This window comes from Cololabis saira, chromosome 10 (assembly GCF_033807715.1).
Source record: "Cololabis saira isolate AMF1-May2022 chromosome 10, fColSai1.1, whole genome shotgun sequence".
Lineage (NCBI taxonomy): Eukaryota > Metazoa > Chordata > Actinopteri > Beloniformes > Belonidae > Cololabis > Cololabis saira.
Genome location: NC_084596.1, coordinates 21,477,173 through 21,500,936, shown reverse-complemented (window position 1 = coordinate 21,500,936; position 23,764 = coordinate 21,477,173). Strand labels below are relative to the sequence as shown.

Sequence of the window (23,764 nt, the reverse complement as noted above, 5' to 3'; positions counted from 1 at the left end):
CTCAGTTCGGCTCGACTCGAATCAGCCAAGTTTCTTTTCCATAGAAATTCAGCACCTGGAGCAGAAGAAGGCGGAGTTGGAGTGAATCCGCTGTGACGTATTTGATTGTATGATTTAAATGAAGAAGACAACAACACTAAAGATATAGAACCTGGAGGAGATGATATCTGTGCTGCTGGGTCTGTGGTTTGTGTTCAATATCAAGTTAAAAAATGAGAGTGAGAGAAGCTTTTCAAGCTTTTTTTTTTTTTTTTTGTTTGTCTCGCCGCTGCTGAAAAGTCAGCTGGGAGCCGTGAGCAGCTATGAAGTGACAGAGCTCCTGGTAGATCTTGTTGTTTCTTATCGCCCGTCTGGATCCCTTTTTAATTCTCTCCTCAGCCACCAGGTTTATGAACATCTGCACCTCAGAGTTGGATCACGAAACAGACTTTTGCGCTGCCATTGCCTGTTGAATAAAATGAACAAGAAGCCGCAAGTCGCTCTTTCGCGGATTTCCGCCTCCTGACTCAGACGTTGAGGGCTCCGCCCCCCGACCAATCGGTGGCGTGTAATGTGATGACGTCAGATTCAGCCCGACTCAGCAACTTAGAACCTCGGCAGAATAGATACAGAAAAAGTATGTTCTCGACCCGCCTCGACCCCTAGTGGAAAAGCGCAAAGGTGAGGTGAGGCGAGGCGAGGCGGGCTGAGTAGGTACTAGTGTAAAAGCGCCCTAAGCTAAAAGCCAATTGTCATCAAAACGAGACCAAAACTGCACAAAAGACGTTGATGTAATTATGCAACTGGTTGTATGATGCTTACTTAAGGACTGTCTACAAATTGCGATCCCTGAATAAATAAAATATTCAATAAGTTAATAATTCTCAAAACTTAAAACTTAAAAAATAGGTAACCGGCCCTCTTTTCTTCCTGCGAAAACAAGAATTTTTAAAACAAAAAGTCACTGATCAATTACAACATATGAATTAACATAGCAGGTGCGGCACCAGGATTTCTATTCTGTGTGGGCCAATGTAATTTTGGATGGGCCTTTAATTAATAACAGATTACAGACATAGAGCTGAAAATCCAAACCTGATTGTCTCTGTAGTGCCTGATAGCTTAGGCTGTTAATGCTGAGACACGAGCTGTTGCTACTGTATGAGCTTTGACAGCGCAGTCCCGCTCTCTCGCCTGTTAAAAAAGTTAAACACAATCTACAGAAAAGGTGATTATTTTCGCACAATTTGAGCAATAAGTCAGCTTCACTATATATATCCCACTCCCATGTTTCACTTGTAGGCAGTGAACTTACTGAAAATAAGACTTGAAGAACATTACATGCTGACACACAGTTGTGACTTTGATTGGTCCAGACTTTATTTTCATAAAAGGAAACATTTTTAGTTTTCATTTTAAATTCAAATCTTTATTCCAATAATCACTAACTCTGCGGTAGGAACGTAGGTTCATACATACTTCTCTGTGCAAATAAGATATCTGTTAACCTGAAATTGTCACGGGTGTGGTTGATAGGACCCAGATGCAGGAGACTAAGATGCAGGAGTCCCAAAGATAGTGATTTATTTACTTAAAACCAAAAACGCTGCTTAGTAGGATTGCAAAAAAAAAAAAAAACAGACACAAAAGTACAAAGAAGTCTAGACGAGACACAGGTGGAGACTAACAGGGCAGATGGGAACAAAGGAAGTCAAAACTGAATTTCAACAGAGAGAAGTGAAACAATACAACGTGATAACAATAAAATTAAGTTTTAAATGATCCCATTCAGATTTTAAAAGCAATTTTCCAAATCAATCAATTTATGTTCAAATTCCATAATTTACATTCAGGTATAATGAATTCACATTCACTTTCTACTGGCACAAGATTTATCCCATAGTGCTGCATATGTTTAAGTGATTTGCTACATATATACACGTGTGCGCGCGCACACACACACACACACACACACACACACACACACACACACACACACACACACACACACACACACACACACACACACACACACACACACACACACACACACACACACACACACACAAACGTATATATTTATCTACATCTATAGATATTTATGCGTTGACATGTCTATACAAATGTGTACATTTGGAATAGTATCTTTGTAACCTAATTATGTGCAGTGGAACGTTATTTAAAAAAAATAATGGTGTGAGTGTGTCTGTCACAGCTATAAAACCCTGAACCATGTCCTCCTGTTCTCTGTCAGAAGCTGAACTGACAAAGGTCACACTCAGATAGTCAGTCACTTGACATTCACAGGTGAGAGGCTTACGCTCGGTCCATGCTGTACCTGGAGGTGTGGGATTATCTCAACCATGGTGGTCCAGCAGAAAGGTGTCAAGAATACAAGGACGAAAATAAACATGATAATTTGTCATAAAGAGAATGGAGGATTTGGTGGAAAAGGAATAATGTTACACATGACATAGATGACAAGAGTGTAGCTTTTAATTCACCCTTTTTATAATTCTTTAGAAATGTTAAAGACAGCATTTCTTTTTTTCTTTTTCTGCGTATATCTACCGCTTTAACACATGCACTGCTTTCCATGAATCTGTTGACAGTATGTGTGAATGGGCTCCCTGGGACTTCTCTGTAACAGTGGATCTGTCTGGGTCAGCATGGCCCCAGTCTGAACTGAATGCAGCAATAACAACCGGCACACACAAAACCAGGGACTGTTTACTTGGAATATTCTGCTCAAAGGAATCTCACTGATCGTTAGTTAATTCTACAAGGCCAGTCCAAACTTCTCCCCGGGTTTATTTTAATCATTAATTGTGTAGGATCTCAGGTAATTTTGTGTGTGGCCAAGTAAACACACACACAAGAGAAAAAAAAAGCTAAATGCTAATTGCAGCATTTTGGGTTGTTTCCCAAAAACCTATATGTTTGTTTGTTATTTGAGTCGTTACCTCTTATGCTCTTTAGTTTAACTGTGCTTAGTAAGTAAGAAACCAATAGAAATTCTTTATAACAAAGACCCTTATTTAAAGGAGATAAATTATGTCCTTTTAATCACAAGGTGTTTGAGCTGCTTGATGTCTTGACAAAATAAATTAATAGAAAAAGTGACATGCTTCGCTCAAAATACCACAGATACAACTCATAGACGGTTTTAGGAGGAGGTAATAGCCACTCAAGTCATGCACTTATTTTAAGAATGGGGAAAAAGCTTTGTGCAAATATTTAATCATCAATATAGACATTGGTTGTGTTCAAAAACTGTCTATCCATTCTCGTTTCAGATGTCACTTGGGTTGTGACAGCTGCAGTTGGAGCCGATGGAGCTCCAGCAGACCTTGGTGGTGCTCTGAGTGGAGCTGGCAGTCTTTATTTTAGCTTTGGCAGTCCTCCTTTCAGATGTCATTGTGGTCCCATTCATCTGAAAGGCTGATTATTAGACGCATTTAACAGACTGAAGGTGTGTTAATGTTAGTTTGCATGAGCTAAGCTAAATTAGCTATGTTGCAGTAACTGAATGAAGGTAATAACTTAAAATCTGCTGTCATTCTGCACATTTAAACATTTTTATTAAAATTTTTATAAAGTCTGGCAATCTAAATGTGTCCATTGTCTGATGATAAACTTTCCAATTCATTTCAATAATTAGGAGTCTTATTATTACTGTTTGCTATAGATTTCACCCGTTGTTGTTTATCTAATGTTGTATCTATTTTAGGTTTAAGGCCTTAAAAAGGATCACATCATTTTTTATTTTAATTTTTTTATGACTTCCTGATGAGGAAATTGTTGCTGAAAGAGGGTGTACTTTATTTTCATACGTGCGTGTATCCCCTAAAAGAAAATAATTCCCTTGCTTAAGAAGCCTTTTAGTTGTCAAAGGGTCTTGAGGAGAGCTCTGGTGGATAGCATCTGACTGAGAAAAAAACAGGGTGGTGTGCAGAAGAAGAAAGAGTGAGAAGTGTCACAAGTGAAGGAGTGCAAGGTCTGGAGGTGTACCTGAATGCTGATATTAAGGGCTAAATAATTGCTTACTGCTGTGACATCTGCTGCGGTGAAAGGTGGAGGGAGGGGAGGAGAAGGTGGTGAGGAGGAAGGAAAACACACTAATACAGTATACTCCAGAGGGTAGGTAGTACTATTTATAACTGCATTAGCTCACTCCAATATTTTAGTTGTCTGTATATCATTCCCCAACACCTGCCTCCTCTTGCTCGTTGTCCTCCCCTCTGAGTCCCTTTTTTAAATTCCCCTCTTAGACACTGGAAGTCTTATTTATGCCACTTGTTTCAGTGTCAACCTGTTCAGTCTCATATTTGAACTGATAAAATGTCGATCTAGCGAATCTATTAAAAGCACTAATAAGCTGACGCCCATTAACACTTAAACCAGGTGTGTTTTAGTCGCAGGTTGCAACTGAGAAGTTTATGCTTATGTCTGATTTTAGTTGTTAACATCTGCAGACTGTCTTTCAGTGCTCTTTAGCATTTAAGTCACACAACTACATCCTCACATCATTCAATTAACTGGCAACACTGGCAGAGACAAGACAGGAAAGTTTATCTGATGAAATTCAGTCCCACAACTTCAGAGGCTGCGGTTAGCTCTAATTGCATTGCAGATCACCAGAGCCTCTATCAGAACAAATGTGTGTTGTGTGTGATAATGAATTTTCCCGTTTTTCTGTTATTGCCTTATCAAAGACATCAGCAGTCCTTGGTGAAGAGATAACCTGAATGTGCATTCGTGTTTGCATGTGCTTCTTTTCTTGTGAACTGTTATTTTGTGTCTGTAGGTTAAATGAATGTTGCAACAATCTCCAAAAAGGATTTAGCAAGTAGCCTGATATCTAGGAGATACTCTGATTAGCTGTTTTTTTTTTTTTTTTTTACTTGCTTGAGCACATACGGGTATTTAACACTACTTCAAGGTGATTGGCTTTTTCCCTTCTAAACATCACATGAGCACTACCACCTCCTACCAATGGTCAAGCATGGTGGTGGAAAGGTCATGATTCTGGGTTGTTTTCAGCCACAAGACCAGGGCTCCTTTCAGTCATTGGAGTCAACTATAAGCTTGTTTGTAAGTCAAATGTGAGGCCATCTGTCCAGCAGCTTGTGTTGTTGAAACTGGATCATACAACAGGACAATGGTCCCAACAACACTTGCAAATCTGCAACACTGAAAGAGAGAAATGATAGAGGGGGTATGCTCTTTTTTCACATATCCCAGGGATGACATCTTCCATTTCAACATGGAGGGTCCATACATGCTGCATGGCCATTTTCTTGGGTTTAAAATTATCATCTTAAACTCAACCAGAACCACAAGTTTTGAGTGTAAATGTTACATAGCGGCAGTAGCTCAGGTGGTAGAGCGGATCGTCCAATAATCGGAAGGTCGGCGGTGTTGAGGAATCTATCAAAAACCAGTTCAGAAGTCCGCTCGTGGTATAGAGAGTTTTTAATCAGTAAGCCGGCGGTGGACATGACCAGCACAGATCTAGTCTGTAGTTGGTGTGCCGACACAGATTGGGTTGGTCAAAGGGTTTTTATACAAAAGTTACAGGAATAAACCAGCCCAGTGAGAGCCAGTCAGAGGTGTGAACCTTTAGCTTTGGGACCACCCCTGAGGGATCAGGAAGTCCGTATATGGTCTTTGTCTCTGTGGGGGCTGGAAGTCTCGGCAGGGATGCAAGACGCCGGACATTGCGTGACAATGTCCTGGCAGGGGTCTTCAGGAACTGGAACCTGCATGTCTATGTCTTAAGGGGACATGAGGCCAAAAGCAATCTGCAAGGTGTCGTTGTGTCCCTGCAGGGGTCATTTGCTGTTGGAATGCTCTGCAAGGCGTAGTTATGTCCCTGCAGGGGGGCCAAACTGTCACAATTCATCAGCGGTTCGAATCCCGCTCTGTCCCAGTTTGCTGTCGTAGTGTCCTTGGGCAAGACACCTTACCCACCTTGCCCCGTGTGAATGTGTTTGAATGTGTATGAATGTTGGTGGTGGTCGGAGGGGCCGTTAGGCGCGATATCAGTCAGTCTGCCCCAGGGCAGCTGTGGCTACAAAACGTAGCTTACCACCACCAGTGAGGATGTGTATGAATGAATAATGATTTCTGTAAAGCGCTCTGGGTGCCTAGAAGGGCGCTATATAAATCTAAGTCGTTATTATTATTATAGATTTTGTCAGCAACCAACAAACATCTCCAGAACTACTATAACAGTTAACATCCTATCTTCCAGTTAATTGCCTTCTTCTGCTCCTCTTCTCATTGTATTTTCACCAAGCACTTGAGAGAGAGTAAAGATAAATTCAAATTGGGAGAGGAAAAGGTGCAGGGCATGAGAATTTTTTTCGTCAGCCTCTTTACTGCATTCTTTCAGCCCTTGTTTCACCAAACCACACCTATACTTTAAAGCGGTTCCTTACTGCTAATGCTCATGTTATGTTTTCTGTGGAGAGTAGGTATCTGTTCGTAATGGGCACTTTTACACTGCAGTATACTGTACACCCTATAAAAATAGCAACTGATTGTATGCAAAGGGGAAACAGCAGGGACTGCAACTTAACATCCAGTCGGGCAGCTTACGGCTGTGACACCAAGGACTATATATTTTGTCAAGCTGTAATAAGCCATTGCGAAATTAATCTTCCTGTCTGAATTAATGTTCAACCAAAATGTTGAGTCAGACAGATATTTTAGACGATCTGTACTCTCTTCCTTATTTCAATATGGGACCAAATGCAGCAGAAACTAAAACTTGTCAATGCTTGTGCCAGTTCCCGTTGGGTATTTCTGAAGTTCAGTGTGCACAAGAGAGGCTATGGCACTGTCAATGCTGTATGTAATGAGCATCTCTGCCTGTTTGCCTGAGTCATGGTAGTTAGAGGTCATTTGTGTCATTATTGCATGAATTGCAATTCATTATTTAGACTAAAGGAAGAAGGGCAACATTGTGCTGGAGGAATTGGCCTTAAAACTGTATGATACTCTGCTTAGAAACACAGTTTAATCAAGCTCTTACTGTACATATCCTTCCCACCTTGTACCCTGCCTCTTCCTAACACAAACACACACATTTACTCCCTGTTTAATCTTGATACTGTAGTTTGTGTCTTCTGCGCTGAAACAGGGACAAACAGGGACAGACACACCAGATGGAGTGTCAGCAGTATTTGATTAGGAGAAGGAATAAACATGCTTGGGTTTTCTGCTTTTATCAATGCTTGGGTAAGAAAGTGAGTTTGTATTAAAAAGTTCAGATGTGTTCTGGGCCACTCCAAGAATTTCAGGATTCAAATATTGATCTTTCTTTGTGTTGAAAAACAAATTACACCTCTCTTTCAGTTCTAAAGCTTTATGTTCCAGGACATAATTTAAAAGAATTATTTGGTCCTTAATCCTTTAAACCCTAAGGTGCTGTGAGGTGACATTTGGAGTTCTGCTCTTCTGGAAACCATACTGGAAGTTAATGGGATTAACCGATTCTTAAAAATAAATTATTAAAATGTCAGAGCAACAGCAACGCTTGACATATTACAATATGTCCCTATTATTTAACAATAACACATTGAAATGCAGGAACAGTGTTGGGCTGTGCCTGGATGGATGCCTTGTGTCTACTGGCTGTGAAAGCATCAAACCCAGGACTGCAGACTAGCGACATGCTGCGCATGTGCTCTGTTCTGTGCAGCGACCAGCCATCATTGTGCAGTGCCGGTCACACAAGGATGACCGGTCCAACAACAGCTTAGAAATCAGAAAATCATCCCCAGGGAGTTAGAACTAAAGAAGCCTTTCAGAAGAGGAGTGAAACGTCTTCAAGTAACAAGAAAAGAAGTCCAGTTGACTTCTATTCAAACTTTTCAGGATTACTGTGATCTGGATGACTGGGAATCACCCGTATTACATGCACATGAAGACACTTACCTCTTTAAAAATACCAGCGGTACCCTTTCAAGGTGTTTTATTAATTTTTGGATCAGTGTGAAACCATCAATAAATGCTTTGATTCGTGGGACATGTTACAGAAAACGCACAGTATACAATCTTATTTATATTTTATTATTATTTTTATTTTACTTCAGCTTCTCCTTGGATTTTGACACAATTTCTGTGTAAATGTGAAAATATTTCTAACTGTGTGCATGTTGATTAAAAGCCATATCAGGCTTCTAAACCCTCAAATGTATGTATTCTTGCTTCATTAGTGATTGATTGATAAAATAAAAGAAAGGCATTCGGTCTAATGGGAAATTCAGGCATATTTTATACATCACCTTTTGAGATTTAAAAACAAAGTGTGGGGCATTAATCCAACAAATTCAGGTAAAACTGAATCTGTGTACATATATATGTATATTTGTTTTCTTTTTCTACTGTAGTCCTTCAAATTAGTTTTGGCTCTTGGTGACCCACTGTTTGTGGAGAACAATTTTCTCATAAATTGTGTTCATCCTGTCAATATCCATGTAATTGGCAAGTTAAAATCCTGTGAAATGCATGACAGCTTGACATTTTCTGTCAACTCAGTTTGGTATGCCCAAGCTTCCTGTGGAGAACCATCTATTTTGGATAATTTTTGCTATTGCGCCATTTTCTGCTGACTTGTTGACTTCCTTTTCAATCTGTCTTGGTGATGAGCCATCGCATAAATCCATAATTTTTTGTTTAATCGGAAAAGTAAGCCCTTTCCCTCGTGACATAGGGGCTAAAAGATTAGACTTCATTTCATTCATGGGCCACAGCAGGATAAAATTACACAGTTCCCACCGGGGAAACAAGCTAAGTGGCAGGAAAGAATGTGAGTGTGTGTGTGTATGCAAGCAAACATATGCATTTGCTGAATATGTCTGAAGTGAGGATAACCATTTAAATACAATATATTGACCCATCACTTTTCTCCCGATTCCATTTCCTTCACTATACGATTCTCTTATATTTTCACATGTAATGTAACAAAAAGCATTTACTGCAACAGATGGAGTGGAAACGGATTTGCATTTAACCTTGAACGGCTAGATAGTAATACCTTTTCCTGTTTGCCAGTGAGTCACGTTTTATGTGTAAGTGCCACAATAACAAATCTTAATATTTGATGCCATTTAAAGGTTTTCATATTAAATGAGTACATGAAGGTTCCACAAATGAGGCAGGATGAAGCTGTGCTTTTTACCCTCCTTTCATGTCTGCTATCCTATGTAATTTCTTTTTTTTCAAACATTATTATGTTCTACTCTGCTGCTGTATAGGTCTTGCCATTTCTATAAAAGCTTAAAAGTGGCTAATACTCAGGGCTGACATCGTGAAAACAGAGTAGGGATCAGACCTTGGAGCCCCTGTCACCATTTCAACAGCAGATGTTGATTCAGGTGTAAGGAATAATATATGATAAAACCCTGAGACACCCAGAAGCAGTACTCTGTAATGTACTAAGCAACTCAAGATAAGAATGTTTTGTTTTTTTTCATAAATGAGACGTGACTAAAATTTTTAAGTGATAGCAGTACTTCAAAGAAAATGTTATTTGTGTTTATTGCTGGTGTTTACTTCATTGCCCCCATTTTGAATTATCCTTTGCAATGTGAGTGGTTTTGGAGCTGCCGCTGGGTTTGGGAAAATTGCTTCTGGAGGACAGAGAGAGAAGGCAGAAATAAATTGAGAAGATTTTACCACAAGTGGTATTGCAGAAAATCAGTGGGAGGAAAAAATAAATCAAAATAAAAACAAGCTATTAGCAATGATTTCTCATGCTGTAATTATTTTTCTAATCTATTCATTCACACACTGTGGACCAGAAGTTTAGTGAAGGATCGGATTTTGGCATTTATAATAGTTTATTGTCTTGTATATTAATGTGAACTGGTTAGATATAGAGAGAAAGTCCTGTGTCTGTTCCTAAGTGACTCACGGGCTGAGCAAAAATGTCATGTCCAACCTAGAACAGACCTGTTGTAGCATGTGTCTCTGACGTCTGTGTTTGCCTCATTCATGTTGTTGTTGTTTTCAACTGAATGCATTGCCTTGCTTATTTCATTCTTCATCCTTTTAGGGGAGATTTGCGCCTTTAAGATCTTCGGCCAGGATGCTCCATTTGAAGCGGTGGTGCTGAATCGTACATCAGGAGAAGGTGTCCTGAGAGCCAAGAGCTCTGTGGACTGTGAGATCCAGAAGGAGTACACCTTTATTATCCAGGCTTTTGACTGTGGAGCTGGGCCCAGCGGGGCTGACTGGAAAAAATCCCACAAGTAAGTGTCTAAATGTGTGTGTGTGTGTGCCCTGGTGAAAATATGTTTTTGTGCCCCCACCCCTGCCCTGAACAAAAGCGCACAACGCATACACAGACATGCACAGCCAGCTTCTGTGTATATATATATATATATATATATATATACACATATATTTATATATATAGTCAGTATGTCACCCAGAAATTGTCACTTTTCCCACTTTTTTAATTTAGTAACGACCATATCAACAGAAAAACATTATGTTATAAGAAGAGCATCTCACTTAAAATCAGCATCATTTTGCAACACAACAGTAACACAGTTATCAGGCTGTGTTATGACTTTAATCTGGTTATCCTCCCTTTATTGTGTAGATCATGTGCAGGTGCCCTCTACTGCAAAATATGAAAGGAGTGGAAAACTTCTACCAAACCACAACAAATCACAAAAATACAGTAGATGCAACAATGATATCAGTTTGTATTTTTCCATATTTATTTTATTCTGCCTTTATTTAATCTTAGAATATTTTAATTTAGAATTCACAGGGGAACTCAATATTGTATGTCATCTCAGTCAGCAGTAACATTGTGTTTTCTCCTGCTCTTCCTTGCTGTGAGCAGGCAGGTTATCAATACCTGCTCTCTGGGTGATCCGATCCATCTAGAATTGACCAATACAGCAGGGACGAGATGAGCAAGGCCCAATATTGTAACATTTAACTAAAAAAATAAATAAATATATATATATATATATTAAATAAAATAATATATGTATATATATATATATATATATTAAATAAAATAATATATGTATATATATATATATATATATATATATATATATATATATATATATATATATATATATATATATATATGTATATATAATGACGGCCCCATACTGAGAACGTCTACTTAAGATATTGGGTGGTGGGATGTGTGGGAGCAAGGTAGGTTGGTTATTTTTCTGAGAATGCAAGACAAAAATTAAATAAACTAGCAAATATAAACTTTATGTGTATATGGATCCATTCATACAATATAATTTACATGTGTCACATCTGAAAATAAGATCATTCTATAATAAATCTATAATAAATCATTCTGCTGCTGTAGGCAGAATCTGGACTCATCGCTGAACATGAAACTTCTCCACATTTTTCAGCACCTGACTGGCAGCAACTGGGGGTACCAGAGGCTCAAAACAAGAGCCAATAGCAACAGCAAAATAAGTTGTTTGGGATTGGCAGATAAGATTTGGCAAATTTTTCATGGGGGCAACCCACATACTCAGCTCTGCTGCTCATCCCACAAAGGCATGTTCTTTATTAGACTGGTACCATTTAAAAGGGAAATAAACAGGCTTTACAATGGTATAAGATTTATAGCCAAGAATATATATATATATATATATATATATATATATATATATATATATATATATATATATATATATATATATATATATATATATATATATATATATTTTAGCGGTGTAATGGTACACACAAGTCACGGTTGTGCGTTAGTGTTTTTAATTTTTACCACGGACTGGTTTATGTGAGCGCGGGATGGGACATTGTAACGAGGCTCGAGCACTTGTAATAAATACTTGAACCCGGGCTCCTCTACTACTGCATATGCATAGATTTTGAAATGTACACGCCAATTGCTTCGGTAATGTCTTTTGGCCCTGTCTGCTTTCACATCTAGACGCTGCTTAAAAGCAGCGGGGATAAGTTGTTGGGCAGCTGTTTTGTTTTTCCTACCTCCGGTGATGGGCATATCGGGGTGATGTGTTTCCACTGACGTATCGCACAGGAACCGTGGGTGCTTCGGGGAGATGGCCGAGCTCCCACGGGGAGGGCTGAGCAGGCGAGCCCCCATTTCAACAATCACTGATTGGCTAAAGCGGTTTTCACACAGGGCGCACAGTGGCAGCCGCCGGCGGCTTTGCCATTCATTGTGTATGTGATGCCTCGGCGCTAGAGCGCAGGGTCTGCCGCCAGCTTTGCGCGCCGTGCGCCCTGTTGCGCGCCACCGACCTCAGCAAAAACATAATTTGGCGCCTATGCTCCTGATTTAAACGAAGCAGGCGGTTCCCCTAGCTCTATTTCTACACTTGACATGCGACTTTCTTCTTCAGTTTGTTGCATCTGTTTGTTGCATCTTCTTCTTCTTCGTCTTCTTCTTTTTCCTTAATGGCGGTTGCTGGCAGCTTTTAGGCGCATTAACGCCACCTGGGGACTGACTCAGACATTGATTTTTTATTTTTTTTTAACTCAGTCAGACGTATTCGCCGTATGACTGCGTGCACCGAACCGTGACGCCCGTACCGTGACGGGACGAATACAAATACCGTTACACCCCTTATATATATATATATATATATATATATATATATATATATATATATATATATATATATATATATATATATATATATATATATATACATACATACATACATACATACATACATACATACATACATATATATATATATATATATATACATATATATATACAATGAGTGCACCAAATAGAACTGATGCTGAATAGCTTAAAAAGGGTTCTTCCTGAAACAAAAGATATTCAAAAGAAACGAAAGATGCCAAAAACCTCACTGGAACACATAAAAGGGATGTTCAATCCAATGAAATACCACTGCAGTCGTGTAAAATGCTTTGATAGGTAAAATGTCTTTAAAATGGATGTGATGAAGAAAGGATTTGTGATACAGAAGGAAAGTTGCAGCCCCATAGTAACCCATAATAACATATTAAAGTTGTACCCTATTGCCTGGCGTGAAGATCCATTTTTCACAAATAGCCACAAGTTTAAGTTGTTTGTATTCTTTTATTTATAATTTTTGAAGTTTGTATTAATTTGAATATGTATCTTTGCATCAATTCCCCAGTTTTGATATTTAAGTAAATGGTTACTGAAATTGTTTTTCTTTATTATATTCTCTGTGTTCTGTTAAAAAGAAAAAGAAAAAGGGAAAAAAATCCTCTTAACCCTCAGTAGTGACAGCTGGGACTCGTAGATCCGTCTGAGGATGTGTCCTTCTAATGGCCCATCAATATAATTTATGGCTCTCTGTGTTCACGGTCCTTTTTGAATTGGATTGACACACAAGCAGACTGATGTGGACAGCAGCAAATCAGACCCTCTGGCCCTTCAGCCAAAGACGAGGAGCTGCTAAAATAAACAGCTGCATTGTACAAAAACGAGAGAGGAGTGAGAATGAGAGAAATGTTTCACTTCAGAGATCTGTGATGAATTTTCTAACTAAAAAAAAAAAAGATCCAGCATAAAGGTGCGCATATTTGTTTGTGGATTAGTGACATTACCGGTACCTGGCATGTGAGTCTAAATAGGCCTCATTAGGCTAATGCCATTAATTAGCTACAGTAGATGTCCCTTCTCAGGTTCACTGTGAGTTGTTGTCGGGAAGCTCATTGGTGGAGAAAACGTATTTAATAAGATGTAGCGCATAAGCGTAAATAACAGTTCCCAGTTTATTTCTTCCAGATTGTGCATATTCCAGCTTTTGCATCTTTGTTTGTCCTTAAGACAAACAGACAAAGACACAAAGAAGGAAAGGAAGCTGAAGGGGGGAAAAACAGAGAAATTTGTAAAAGACGAAAGAAAAACAGCTTTCTGTAACAGCAAAATCTTTTGTGGATAAATCTGCTTCAGCAAATATTAGATCATGAGGAAAACGAGACCTTTTTTAACCCTTTAAAGCTAGTCCTTTTCAGTCTTGTTTTTCAAGGTGAACTTTTTTTTCTTTATTAGTACCTGTGCTTTCAACTACAGAAAGATTGACAGAGAAATAAGTCTTAACTTTAGTCTGATAAGTGAAGTTTTCCCTTAATATGTCTTCTTCCCTTCACCTGTTTGTTGTTTTTCTCTGTATCCTAATAACGCTAATCCTTTCTCATCATCATTTTCTTCTTTCGCATCCTTTGTTTTGCCTTCTCCATGCAGGGCTGTGGTTCACATCCAAGTGAACGACGTCAACGAGTTCAGTCCCATTTTTAGAGAGTCACTGTATAAGGCATCAGTGACTGAAGGCAAGATCTACGACAGCATTTTACAGGTATAAAACACTTAAAAGTTGGTTCACATTTAGTTATCCCACTCACTTTTTTGAATAACCCTCTATGTTAAATCAAAGAGATTTTGTCATTAATTTGGTACAGGTGGAAGCTTGGGACCAGGACTGTTCACCGCAGTACAGCCAGATCTGCAACTACGAGATTGTCACTGCAGGGACGCCTTTTGCCATTGACCGTAATGGTCAGTGAATGCATTCATTTGTACGGGTTCTAGGGTAGCAGGGGATGTTATTTAGAGTTATGTGCATCTCTGGGTTCAAGTGAGTTTCTTGAACAGCAGAGTGCAGAAACTTTTTGTGGGCTTGGAGAATTTAAATGATTATATTTTAGTTTTTTGTATCTGTTTTAATCTTATTTAACCTATTATGAACTACTGATTTTGTTTAAACAACTTTAGAGCTGCAATTGCAAAAAGAAAACACAGAACTGAGAAATACAGTTCAGAAATGGAGATGGTTTTAGGACTGATGGAGACAAAAGAAAAGTGTAACTTAGAAAAAATGATTGCGCTCTTACTGTAGGTTAGAGATTTTGATTTATAAGTTACACATTCTGTGTTTTGAAACTCAGATTTTCAGTTTCTGATTCGCAATACATTTGGTGTTGAATTGATGCCATAGAGGAGACATTTGTGCTGCTATACTGCCCATATTTGAATGGAGTGTGGAGTTTGAATAAAATTTTTGCCTTCATATTACACATTACTCCTTTAACTAAATTAATTAATCCTTGAGCTGAAAGAAAGCTTCATTTAAAGGGGACCTATTATGAAAAACACGTTTTTTCTTGCTTTAACATATATAAAGTGGTTTCCCCTCACCCTGCCAACACAGAGAAGGAGGAAAGCAACAAAATTCTGCAGTGTCTGTTCACCCCGCCCGGCTAATCTTCCAGTGTCATGTGACTTTTACGAGCCGTTCAGATTTCTGCATTTTCGTTATGTCACCAAAATGCAAACCACGCCTCCGTCTCCTCCGCTGCTGAAACCACGCCCACAACTAACTCCGCCGGCCGGAGCGTTCGCCATTGTTTGGAAGCGGTGGCTGTTTCCACAGCGAGGGACAGTAAAAATTAGGTTTTGCATCAACACTTACCCTCATAAAAGGATCAGTACCAACAGTACGGACCCGGCAACTGCACACGAGTCAGCGGTAAGTGACGTTATTTTTTAATGTTATTTATATTTGTCTACAAGTATGATCTTTGCATGGGCTAAGTATTTAGCTTAGCTCCGGAGCACCGTTAGGTAACACCGGAGCTCTATTAGTAATACATGTTTCTTCTGTCTGGTTTCAGATCTTCCAAGCACCTGAAGCTGTTCAACGACACCTTCCGAAGATGCACGGTACTTCCTTGAGCCAGCAATAGTGCATACATGTTATTTATATACAACTTATGTTATTTTATTTTTTTTTAACAATAAAGTTGACATTTTTTTAACATTCAGTGTTGTGATTTCTTTACAGTTAACATGATTCATTTGTCTTGTATCATAAGAAATGAAATGAAGAGGAATCGGAGTAAATAACTGTGGTGTACCTGTTTAGAATTCAATTAAATCTTCCTGTGTGAATTAGTGTGAAGACGAGGTGACCCGGTCAGGTAACAAAAGGCTGATTTATGGTTCCGCGTTACACCAACGCAGAGCCTACGGCGTAGGTTACGCATCAATTTAACGCAGAACTGTAATTCAGGCTTTATGGAATTGATTTTGTCGCCGACCCTCGCATCGCATGGGACACGCTTTTGCTACGCAGCCGCTGCTCTTCAGCCCGGAGGCTTTGTGCCCTCCCCTGCTACACGTCATTCAGGCAGCCAATCAGCACAGAGCCTCATTATCATAGCCTCCCCGCCCCTCAGAGTCCCTCATAGAGAAGGAGGTTAGAAGCAGTAAAAATGAAGACATGGCCCAGAGGTTGAATTTCTGATTAATGTAGAAAAAACAAGCTTTTAATTGTTTTTAAGACATTCAAGGCCTGTTTAAAATATACATTAAATGCCATAATAGGTCCCCTTTAAGAATGGAAAACATGGACCTTGTGGTTTTGTGAATTGAAACAAAAAACCTTGAGCAGTTTTTGATCAAATATTCTTTTGCCCTTAGTTGTCGCAGTCAAGAGCCACTCCATCAGTTTTGTGCCACTCTGGCCTCACAAACAGAATTGCTGATATCTTGATGAAAGGTTTAAACCCTTCCTCCTTTCTACATGTTTTTTCTATGATCAGAACTTTGTGTGCAAATGAATTATTTGGTAAAATAGACAACACAGAGCCAATTTGAATTCTCCAACTGATATGGAAACCAACTGTGCGTAAAGAAATGGTACTATTGAGAATGATTTTGGAGTAATTTAACACATAAAGCCGAACCAATATTATTAGAGATTTGGCCAGAATCAGTTAACATGTCATGGACATATAGTACACCGTGCTTCATATGAATGTTAAAACATGTCTAATACAGTGTGACCTCTAATCAGACAACTGTACATGATTCATTTGTATTTTAATAAAGCTGTAATCCATAGATTCGACTTTCATCAGTCCATAGATCAGAACTAACATGTCAAAGATCCCTTTTTGTTTTGTTTGTGTTTATTTTTGGGGTTTATGCCATGCCAGGCTGAAGGGGTTTAGTTCGGTTTTTTGTATAATTGCGGTTCTGAATATATTTACCTGTGTAAAGTCTGAGATTTCGGATATATGCTGCCTTTTTCCTTAGACTTCACATCCGTCCTGCGCTGATCTAAGGCCAGTGTAATCAAAGCTGAGGGGAGACTGAAATACTTTTTGTGTATGTGTGAGTTCATGGGAGTGCGTGTACGTGTTCGATCAGCGAGACTAACTCACCATCTTCTATACTGTAATTTATCCTCAAATTGTACCTATCCAGTCTTCCTCAGTGTGTTAGACAATAATCAATTCTATCTCTTCAAAAGATATTGTTTGGAAAATGGGCTCAAAATGGACTTTAGACTCTCAGAAACCCTCAAGAGCATCTATCGTCTGATTCAATGTTACCTATAGGGCTGCAGCTATCGAATATTTTAGTAATCGAGTTTTCTACTGAAAATTCCATCGATTAATCGAGTACGGTAATCGGATAAAACATATTTTTGTTTAGTTAAAGAGCAATTATAAATATACACAATATAGATGTTAGATGTCACGGGACCCTGCAAAGGATAAAGCGGGTATAGATAATGGATGGATGGATGGATGTTAGATGTTAAACTAAATTATATAATACAGTAGGATCATGGCTGTGCATTTAAAAACCCTGAACTTACACCAGTTGACCAAATTCACGGCCTTCACTCAAAAAACTAAGGATCTTACCAAGACATTTTCTTATTTCTAACCTAAAAATGCCATATACACCTGATAACACACATCACTTTAAAGGTTAGGTGTTTTTCCCACGTGTTTCAAAGTTTTAAAGTCTTGATAGGATTTTGAGTTTTGGCAGTGTTCAAAATAAAATGATGAGACCTGCTGTATTGGAGCACATTAGCCACCAGTGCTAGTTGATGTTTTATCTATCAACGACTACAGAGCTAAAATTGAAAACTACCCACTTAGCTTCATTACGTTTTTATTTTTCACCTTCATCACTTTACAGCTCTGTGTTTTTACAGATTAAATGCGTTAGCCACGCATCGACAGTAGTCATAATTAATAGAAACCTAGCCCTCCACAGGGCTAACATTATGTTAGCAAGGTACCGTAACATTAATCTCATTAATTAGCGCTACGTTAACTTAATTTTACCTTGGGTGACAGTCCTTCGCTCTCTGAGTAAACAGGGTGTTCGGTGGAGATTCTGCAGCATTGAAGACGTACTGTTGTGGTATGCAAGCGCTATCTAAAGCCTGGATTGCCGTGACGCCGTCGTGAACCCTTCGGACTTCTCTGTCACTCCATTTCGCCGCGGTGCAGTACCCCCATGCGAGCGCTAGGGGGGTGCGTTCTTTTACTGAATGGTTTATCCGACTTTTCCGGTCACAGTGAATCAAAGGGATAAGGACAAAACAAAACAAAAAAAATCACACACACGAAGAAAAGAGCGCTGAAAGTTCACGACTGCTTCACGAACCGGAACCGGAAATGCGTTGCTACCAAGTGAACCAATCACAGCCCTCTCAGTCTGCGTTGGGTCTACGACCTCTTGACGCGTAGTTACAATTTTTGGGAGGTGCGCGTCAGGCGTGGCGTGCGCCGTGGGGTGGGGAATCATTTCAGCCCTAGTTACCTAGCAAGTTTAATCTAGAACAGACTTTTGCTTTCCATGAACATCCTTCAGACAGAATTCTGGTTGGATGATTTATAATTTGTCACTTCTCTTAGCTCGATGTATCCAGATGACCCAGGTGATCCAGGTCTACAGGACACCAGTTCATCTGGATCAGCATCTGCTTGCACTAAATCACTGAAGAGCATCACAGAAGCTGCAAACCAAACATGCTTCAACACAAATAGACTCAGAAACACACCAACATTTTATGCAGTGTCAAATTAAAAATAGATACAAATTAAACACTTCAAATAAGTATGCAAAACAAACATGACAGTCTGTAAAAAAAAAAAAAAAAAAGTAACCTCACTATGCTTATGAAAATCTACAGCATTGTATCATCCTCTCTGGCTCACTGTTACCCTGGTGACTGGAGAAGAATCCAGTATTACACAGTGACTGTGTACAGGCCTTTAATTTCAAATGCAATACAAGGCCACTGAAACATTTTTATTTGTATTCCACTTTTTTTTTTTTTTTTTGAGAATCAAGGCAAGACAAGTTTATTTATATAGCACAATTCAACAACAGAGTGATTCACAGTGCTTTACAACATACATAAAAAGTATGATTTAAATAATAATAAAAACAATAAATAAATAAAATATAATAAAACATAATAGAACTTACAGGATTCAAACCTGAGGGACTCCAACCAAACAGAATTTGCGAGATTTAAATTATGATTAAGTTTTGAAACTCAAATTAAATTAAAAGTACCAGTGTATAAAATAGTTCAAAAGCTACAATTCAAGACAAACAGAGATCACTTAAAAAGAATTGACAAATGAGATGTGAACAATAGAGGTTAAAGTGCATTATGATTACTGAAATGCGGCAATAAATAAAAAGGGTTTCAACCTTGATTTAAAGCAACTGAGAGTTTCAGCAGCCCTGATGCATTCTGGGAGTTTGTTCCACCAGTGAGGAGCATAAAAGCTGAATGCTGTCTCACCGTGTTTGGTTCTAACTTTGGGTATATATAATATAATATAATATATGTAAAACTAGGCGTGAACTTGATGACCTGAGGGTTCTCATTATAATGGACCAGGAGATCAGAGGTGTATTTTGACTCTAGATCATTCAGAAATGTATAAACCAACAGCAGGATTTTGAAATCTATTATGTGACAGACAGGAAGCCAGTGTAAAGATCTAAGAACGGGAGTTATATGGTCCACTTTCTTGGTTTTAGTCAGGACTCAGGCAGCTGCGTTCTGGACTAACTGCAGCAGTTTGATGGATGTTTTTGGGAGACCCGTAAGAACCTTTACTAGAGATGTCTCAGTGCTGTGATGTGGCCGGAAAGCTGACTGGAAAACATCAAAACAGTCATTTATTGTTATACAGGTCTTCAAAAACAGCTTTTTCCATGATTTTACTAAGAAAGGGGAAGTTTTATATGGGCCTATAACTGTTCATGAGTGATCTGTCTTGACTGTTCTCTTTTAAAAAGGGGATTAAGGATGGCTGTTTTTAGGCACTGAGGAAAGATACCTGAAAGCAGAGACATATTTACAATGCCTGGAAGATCTGAGGACATACAAAGTGCAACACTTTTAAAAAACATTGTTGGCAGAGTATCAAGGCAGAAAGTGGTGTAATTCAGGTGATGTATGATGTCATGCAGGTTCTTATGGGTGACTGGACAGAATTGTGTCATGGTTTCTCTCACTGGACACAGATCCTGTGTCCAGCATTTGAACACTGACTGACTGTCTGATTTTCAGTAAAGAGGCAAACTCATTGCAGGCACGGCTTCATAGAAGGTCAGGGCCTTTGACTCAGGGGGGTTTGTTAGCTTGTAAACAGTGGTGAACAGAATGCATTCATTATTGTTGTTTTTGGGCATGATATCAGAAAATTATGATTGCCTTGCATCCCTCAGCTCCGTATTATATATGCTCAATCTCTCTTTACGAATGCCATAATGAACCTATGTTTTAGTTTTCCGCCACCTTCGTTCAGCTTTTTTTTCAGCTCTGACCCGTGCAGCATTTCTCCATGTCGTTTTCTTTTTAGCAGTGATCACCTTCACCTTGGTGGGAGGGGAATGGTAACAATAATACTAATAATTTTACCACTGAATTTATCCGCAAGCTCATTAACTCAAGGTGAGTGGAGGAGGTGTGAGGAGGAGTAGATCTGAACAAACATTTCTCTGGTATTTTAATCCGTGTATCATTTCTTGATGATCTCTGCCTGGAAGCTTCTGCTGACATTAATAAAACTCTCAAAGAAAACACAAGAATGGTGAGACAGAGCAACGCCTGTCTACATAACCTTGGAGATGTTTAAACCTTTGGACATTATTAAGTGTAGACAATGTCCTTTGTTGTGCATTTTTTCCATCACGAGTCAGTTGAAAAATTATCAAGAACACAAAACAATTCTGTTGCCCCTATGTCCTGAGGGTTGTCAACATGGATGTTAAAATCTCCAACAGCAATTACACAATCAATCAAACTGTTAAGTCAGTATCAGTTATTGGTCAATAGAGCAATGATTGTTTTTTATTGACAAATGAGAAGGGCATTTCAATTTCCGCAGCTGGCAAATAAACCTAATTACGCCTCTGTTTTTCACTTTCAGGTAATATCAGGAACACAGAGCGACTGAGCTACGAAAAACAGCAGAGCTACAAGATTTTGGTGTCTGCCTATGACTGTGGCCAGAAGAAAGCCAAGAAGGATGTGGTGGTTCATATTGAAGTCAAGCCTGTCTGCAAACCCGGATGGCAAGGTCAGAGACAAACGAAAAATGACAGCAATGCTATGCTTTCTCTTATTGCCATGTTGGTTGGAAGTGCTCTTGCTCATTGCTTAAATGCAAATAAATGTTAGCGATGTCATAAAAACTGAAGCACACAAGTCGGAGCAGTTTGAGTGACTTCTGTGTCATTTTAGAACATTTTAGAACGAGTGAGTGTCTCTTGAGGAAATCAGAGGCCCTGACAGAAACCTTCAAAGGGGGAGATAACTAGACTCCCCCTCTTATAACATGCTGACAGCTTGGTATTCGAGGCAGCCCATCTCCTGTGTTGTTTCACCTGTCATCGCTGACAGGATCTCAGGAATCATGCTCATGCAGGAATGAAAAAAAAGACAGAAAACGATATGAAGAGATGATGGGAAGATGGGAAAAGAGATGGGGACAATGTGAAGGCTTGTCTTACAGCTTGAAAAAGATTTACAGATCTACGAGGAGACAAATGAACCGGGCAATAATCTTTGATTGTAGTCGTTTGTGTTGCAATGTCCAGTGTACTGTAATCCTAAAGTTGTATTATTTTGTATTTATTTTATTTATTGAATTGTACAGGTTGTTTTTTTATATTTTTATCCATGCGCATAATATTTCAAAAACCTTTCTTTAGTCTTTATTTTTTCAATAATCCATGAACCATTGTTTTCAATTTGAAAATATGATGATAATCATGTGGTTTGTGTGTAGTTTTCCTCTTAACGTTTAGGGTGTTTCAAACTCTTTTCTTAATGCAGTAGTGTCCGGAAACAAGGAAAGAAGGATGCAACAACATTACTGTTGTTCGTGATCAATATTTAAACCTGGGCGTAAGTGCTTGCAAAGGGAGAAAAAACAAGTTAGGGATAAAATACTATCTTACTCTTCTATATTTCTATTGAGCCAACAACTTGTGTGCATTGTTATTCAAATTATTATTATTATGTGCCTTGCCTGTTGACTTAGCTTGCTTAAAAACAAATTTTCCAGTGGCATCTCTGCTTGTCGTTCCCCTCCCATGTCTCTAGTTTAAATCTACCTCACAGCGGTGGCATCTTTGTAGTCTCACAGTATAAACATGAGCAAAGAAAGCCTGCAAAGCACTCCTTGCTGTAATCAAAGATTTATTACTGTGACTGCAGACCAGATGAGCTTCTCAAGTAAGTCAAACTGGAGCTATTTGTTTCCAATTAAAATTCAGGCCCTTCTCCACAAGATGGATTCTGAACTAAAAATGATCTTCGCCAGTGCAAGTGCAGCGAAATCTAACCAAGGGAAGTTTGTACTGTATATGCCGCTGTTGCTTATTGTTCAATGTGAAGCAATGCTGCTAATTGTCCATGTATGAGGAAATATGTCTGTGTTTGAATGTACATTTTATTTACAACTGCTGAATGTCATGCCCTCCCTCACATTTCACTAAAACTCATCCATTTTTTATTTAAAGACTAATTTAATTGTTCTTTTTACGGAAGAGTATTAGGGCCAGGCAGGAGAAAAATAAAAATTATATTTTAGAGGAGGAAGATTTTTTTTCATTATGCACTTCGAGAAAAAAGTCGAAATGTCGAGAATAATGTTGAAGTACAATTTTGAGAAAAAAGGCGAAATGTTGAGAAAAAAGTCAAAATTTCGTGAATAAAGTTGAAATGTTGAGAGAAAAAAGGTGAAATTTCAACTTTATTCTTGAAATTGTATTTCAACATTAATCTTGACATTTCGACTTTTTTCTCAAAATTCTATTTCAACATTAATATCGACATTTCGACTTTTTTCTCGAAGTGCACAATAAAAAAAAATCTTCCCCTCTCAAATATTTTTCCTCCTGCATGGCCCTAATACTCTTCCGTAGCTTTTTGACAACACCAGATACATGTTTGCTAAGGCACATCCTGGATAATAGGCTGATGAGTAACCACCATATGGCTATTTTTTATTATCAGAAGTAATATCTTATTTTTAGCTGCATAAATCACAGGTGACCAAGCTTTAATGGAGATTATATAACAGTCCAGATCCATTATTTCAAGAGACACATAATCACATGGATGTGTATGACAGACAGTGAAACAGTTGATTTCTTTGAAAGGTTTCCCCAATAATAAAGACTTAAGCATAAAAAATAGAAATAAAAAACACACCTGAAGAATAGAAAGGGTAAGTGGAGGAGAACATGGAACCACTGACGCCACAAATAACAACTGGACCTGTAACGCTCTACTTTCTCCTAACATCCTCATCAATATTGCATCATCCTTTGTACTTTGGGCTCACAAAAGTATTTATACAGCAAACCCATTAACCCACGTGAAGCTTTATATAAAACCATTAACCTATAGTGACTTAAAACCATAAATAAAACATTATGCAATGA

General features: G+C 38.6%; 1 protein-coding gene across 1 annotated transcript in view; it reads left to right on the top strand.

The window, feature by feature from the left end:
• The window catches only part of clstn2a (calsyntenin 2a), a 164,885-nt gene that overhangs the window by 107,850 nt on the left and 33,271 nt on the right, over positions 1-23,764 (top strand). Inside the window, exons 3-6 of the mRNA XM_061732004.1 lie at positions 10,046-10,241; positions 14,222-14,333; positions 14,437-14,533; positions 21,241-21,390. Of these exons, the coding sequence (XP_061587988.1) occupies positions 10,046-10,241; positions 14,222-14,333; positions 14,437-14,533; positions 21,241-21,390 (555 nt within the window). The remainder of the gene's footprint in view (positions 1-10,045; positions 10,242-14,221; positions 14,334-14,436; positions 14,534-21,240; positions 21,391-23,764) is intronic.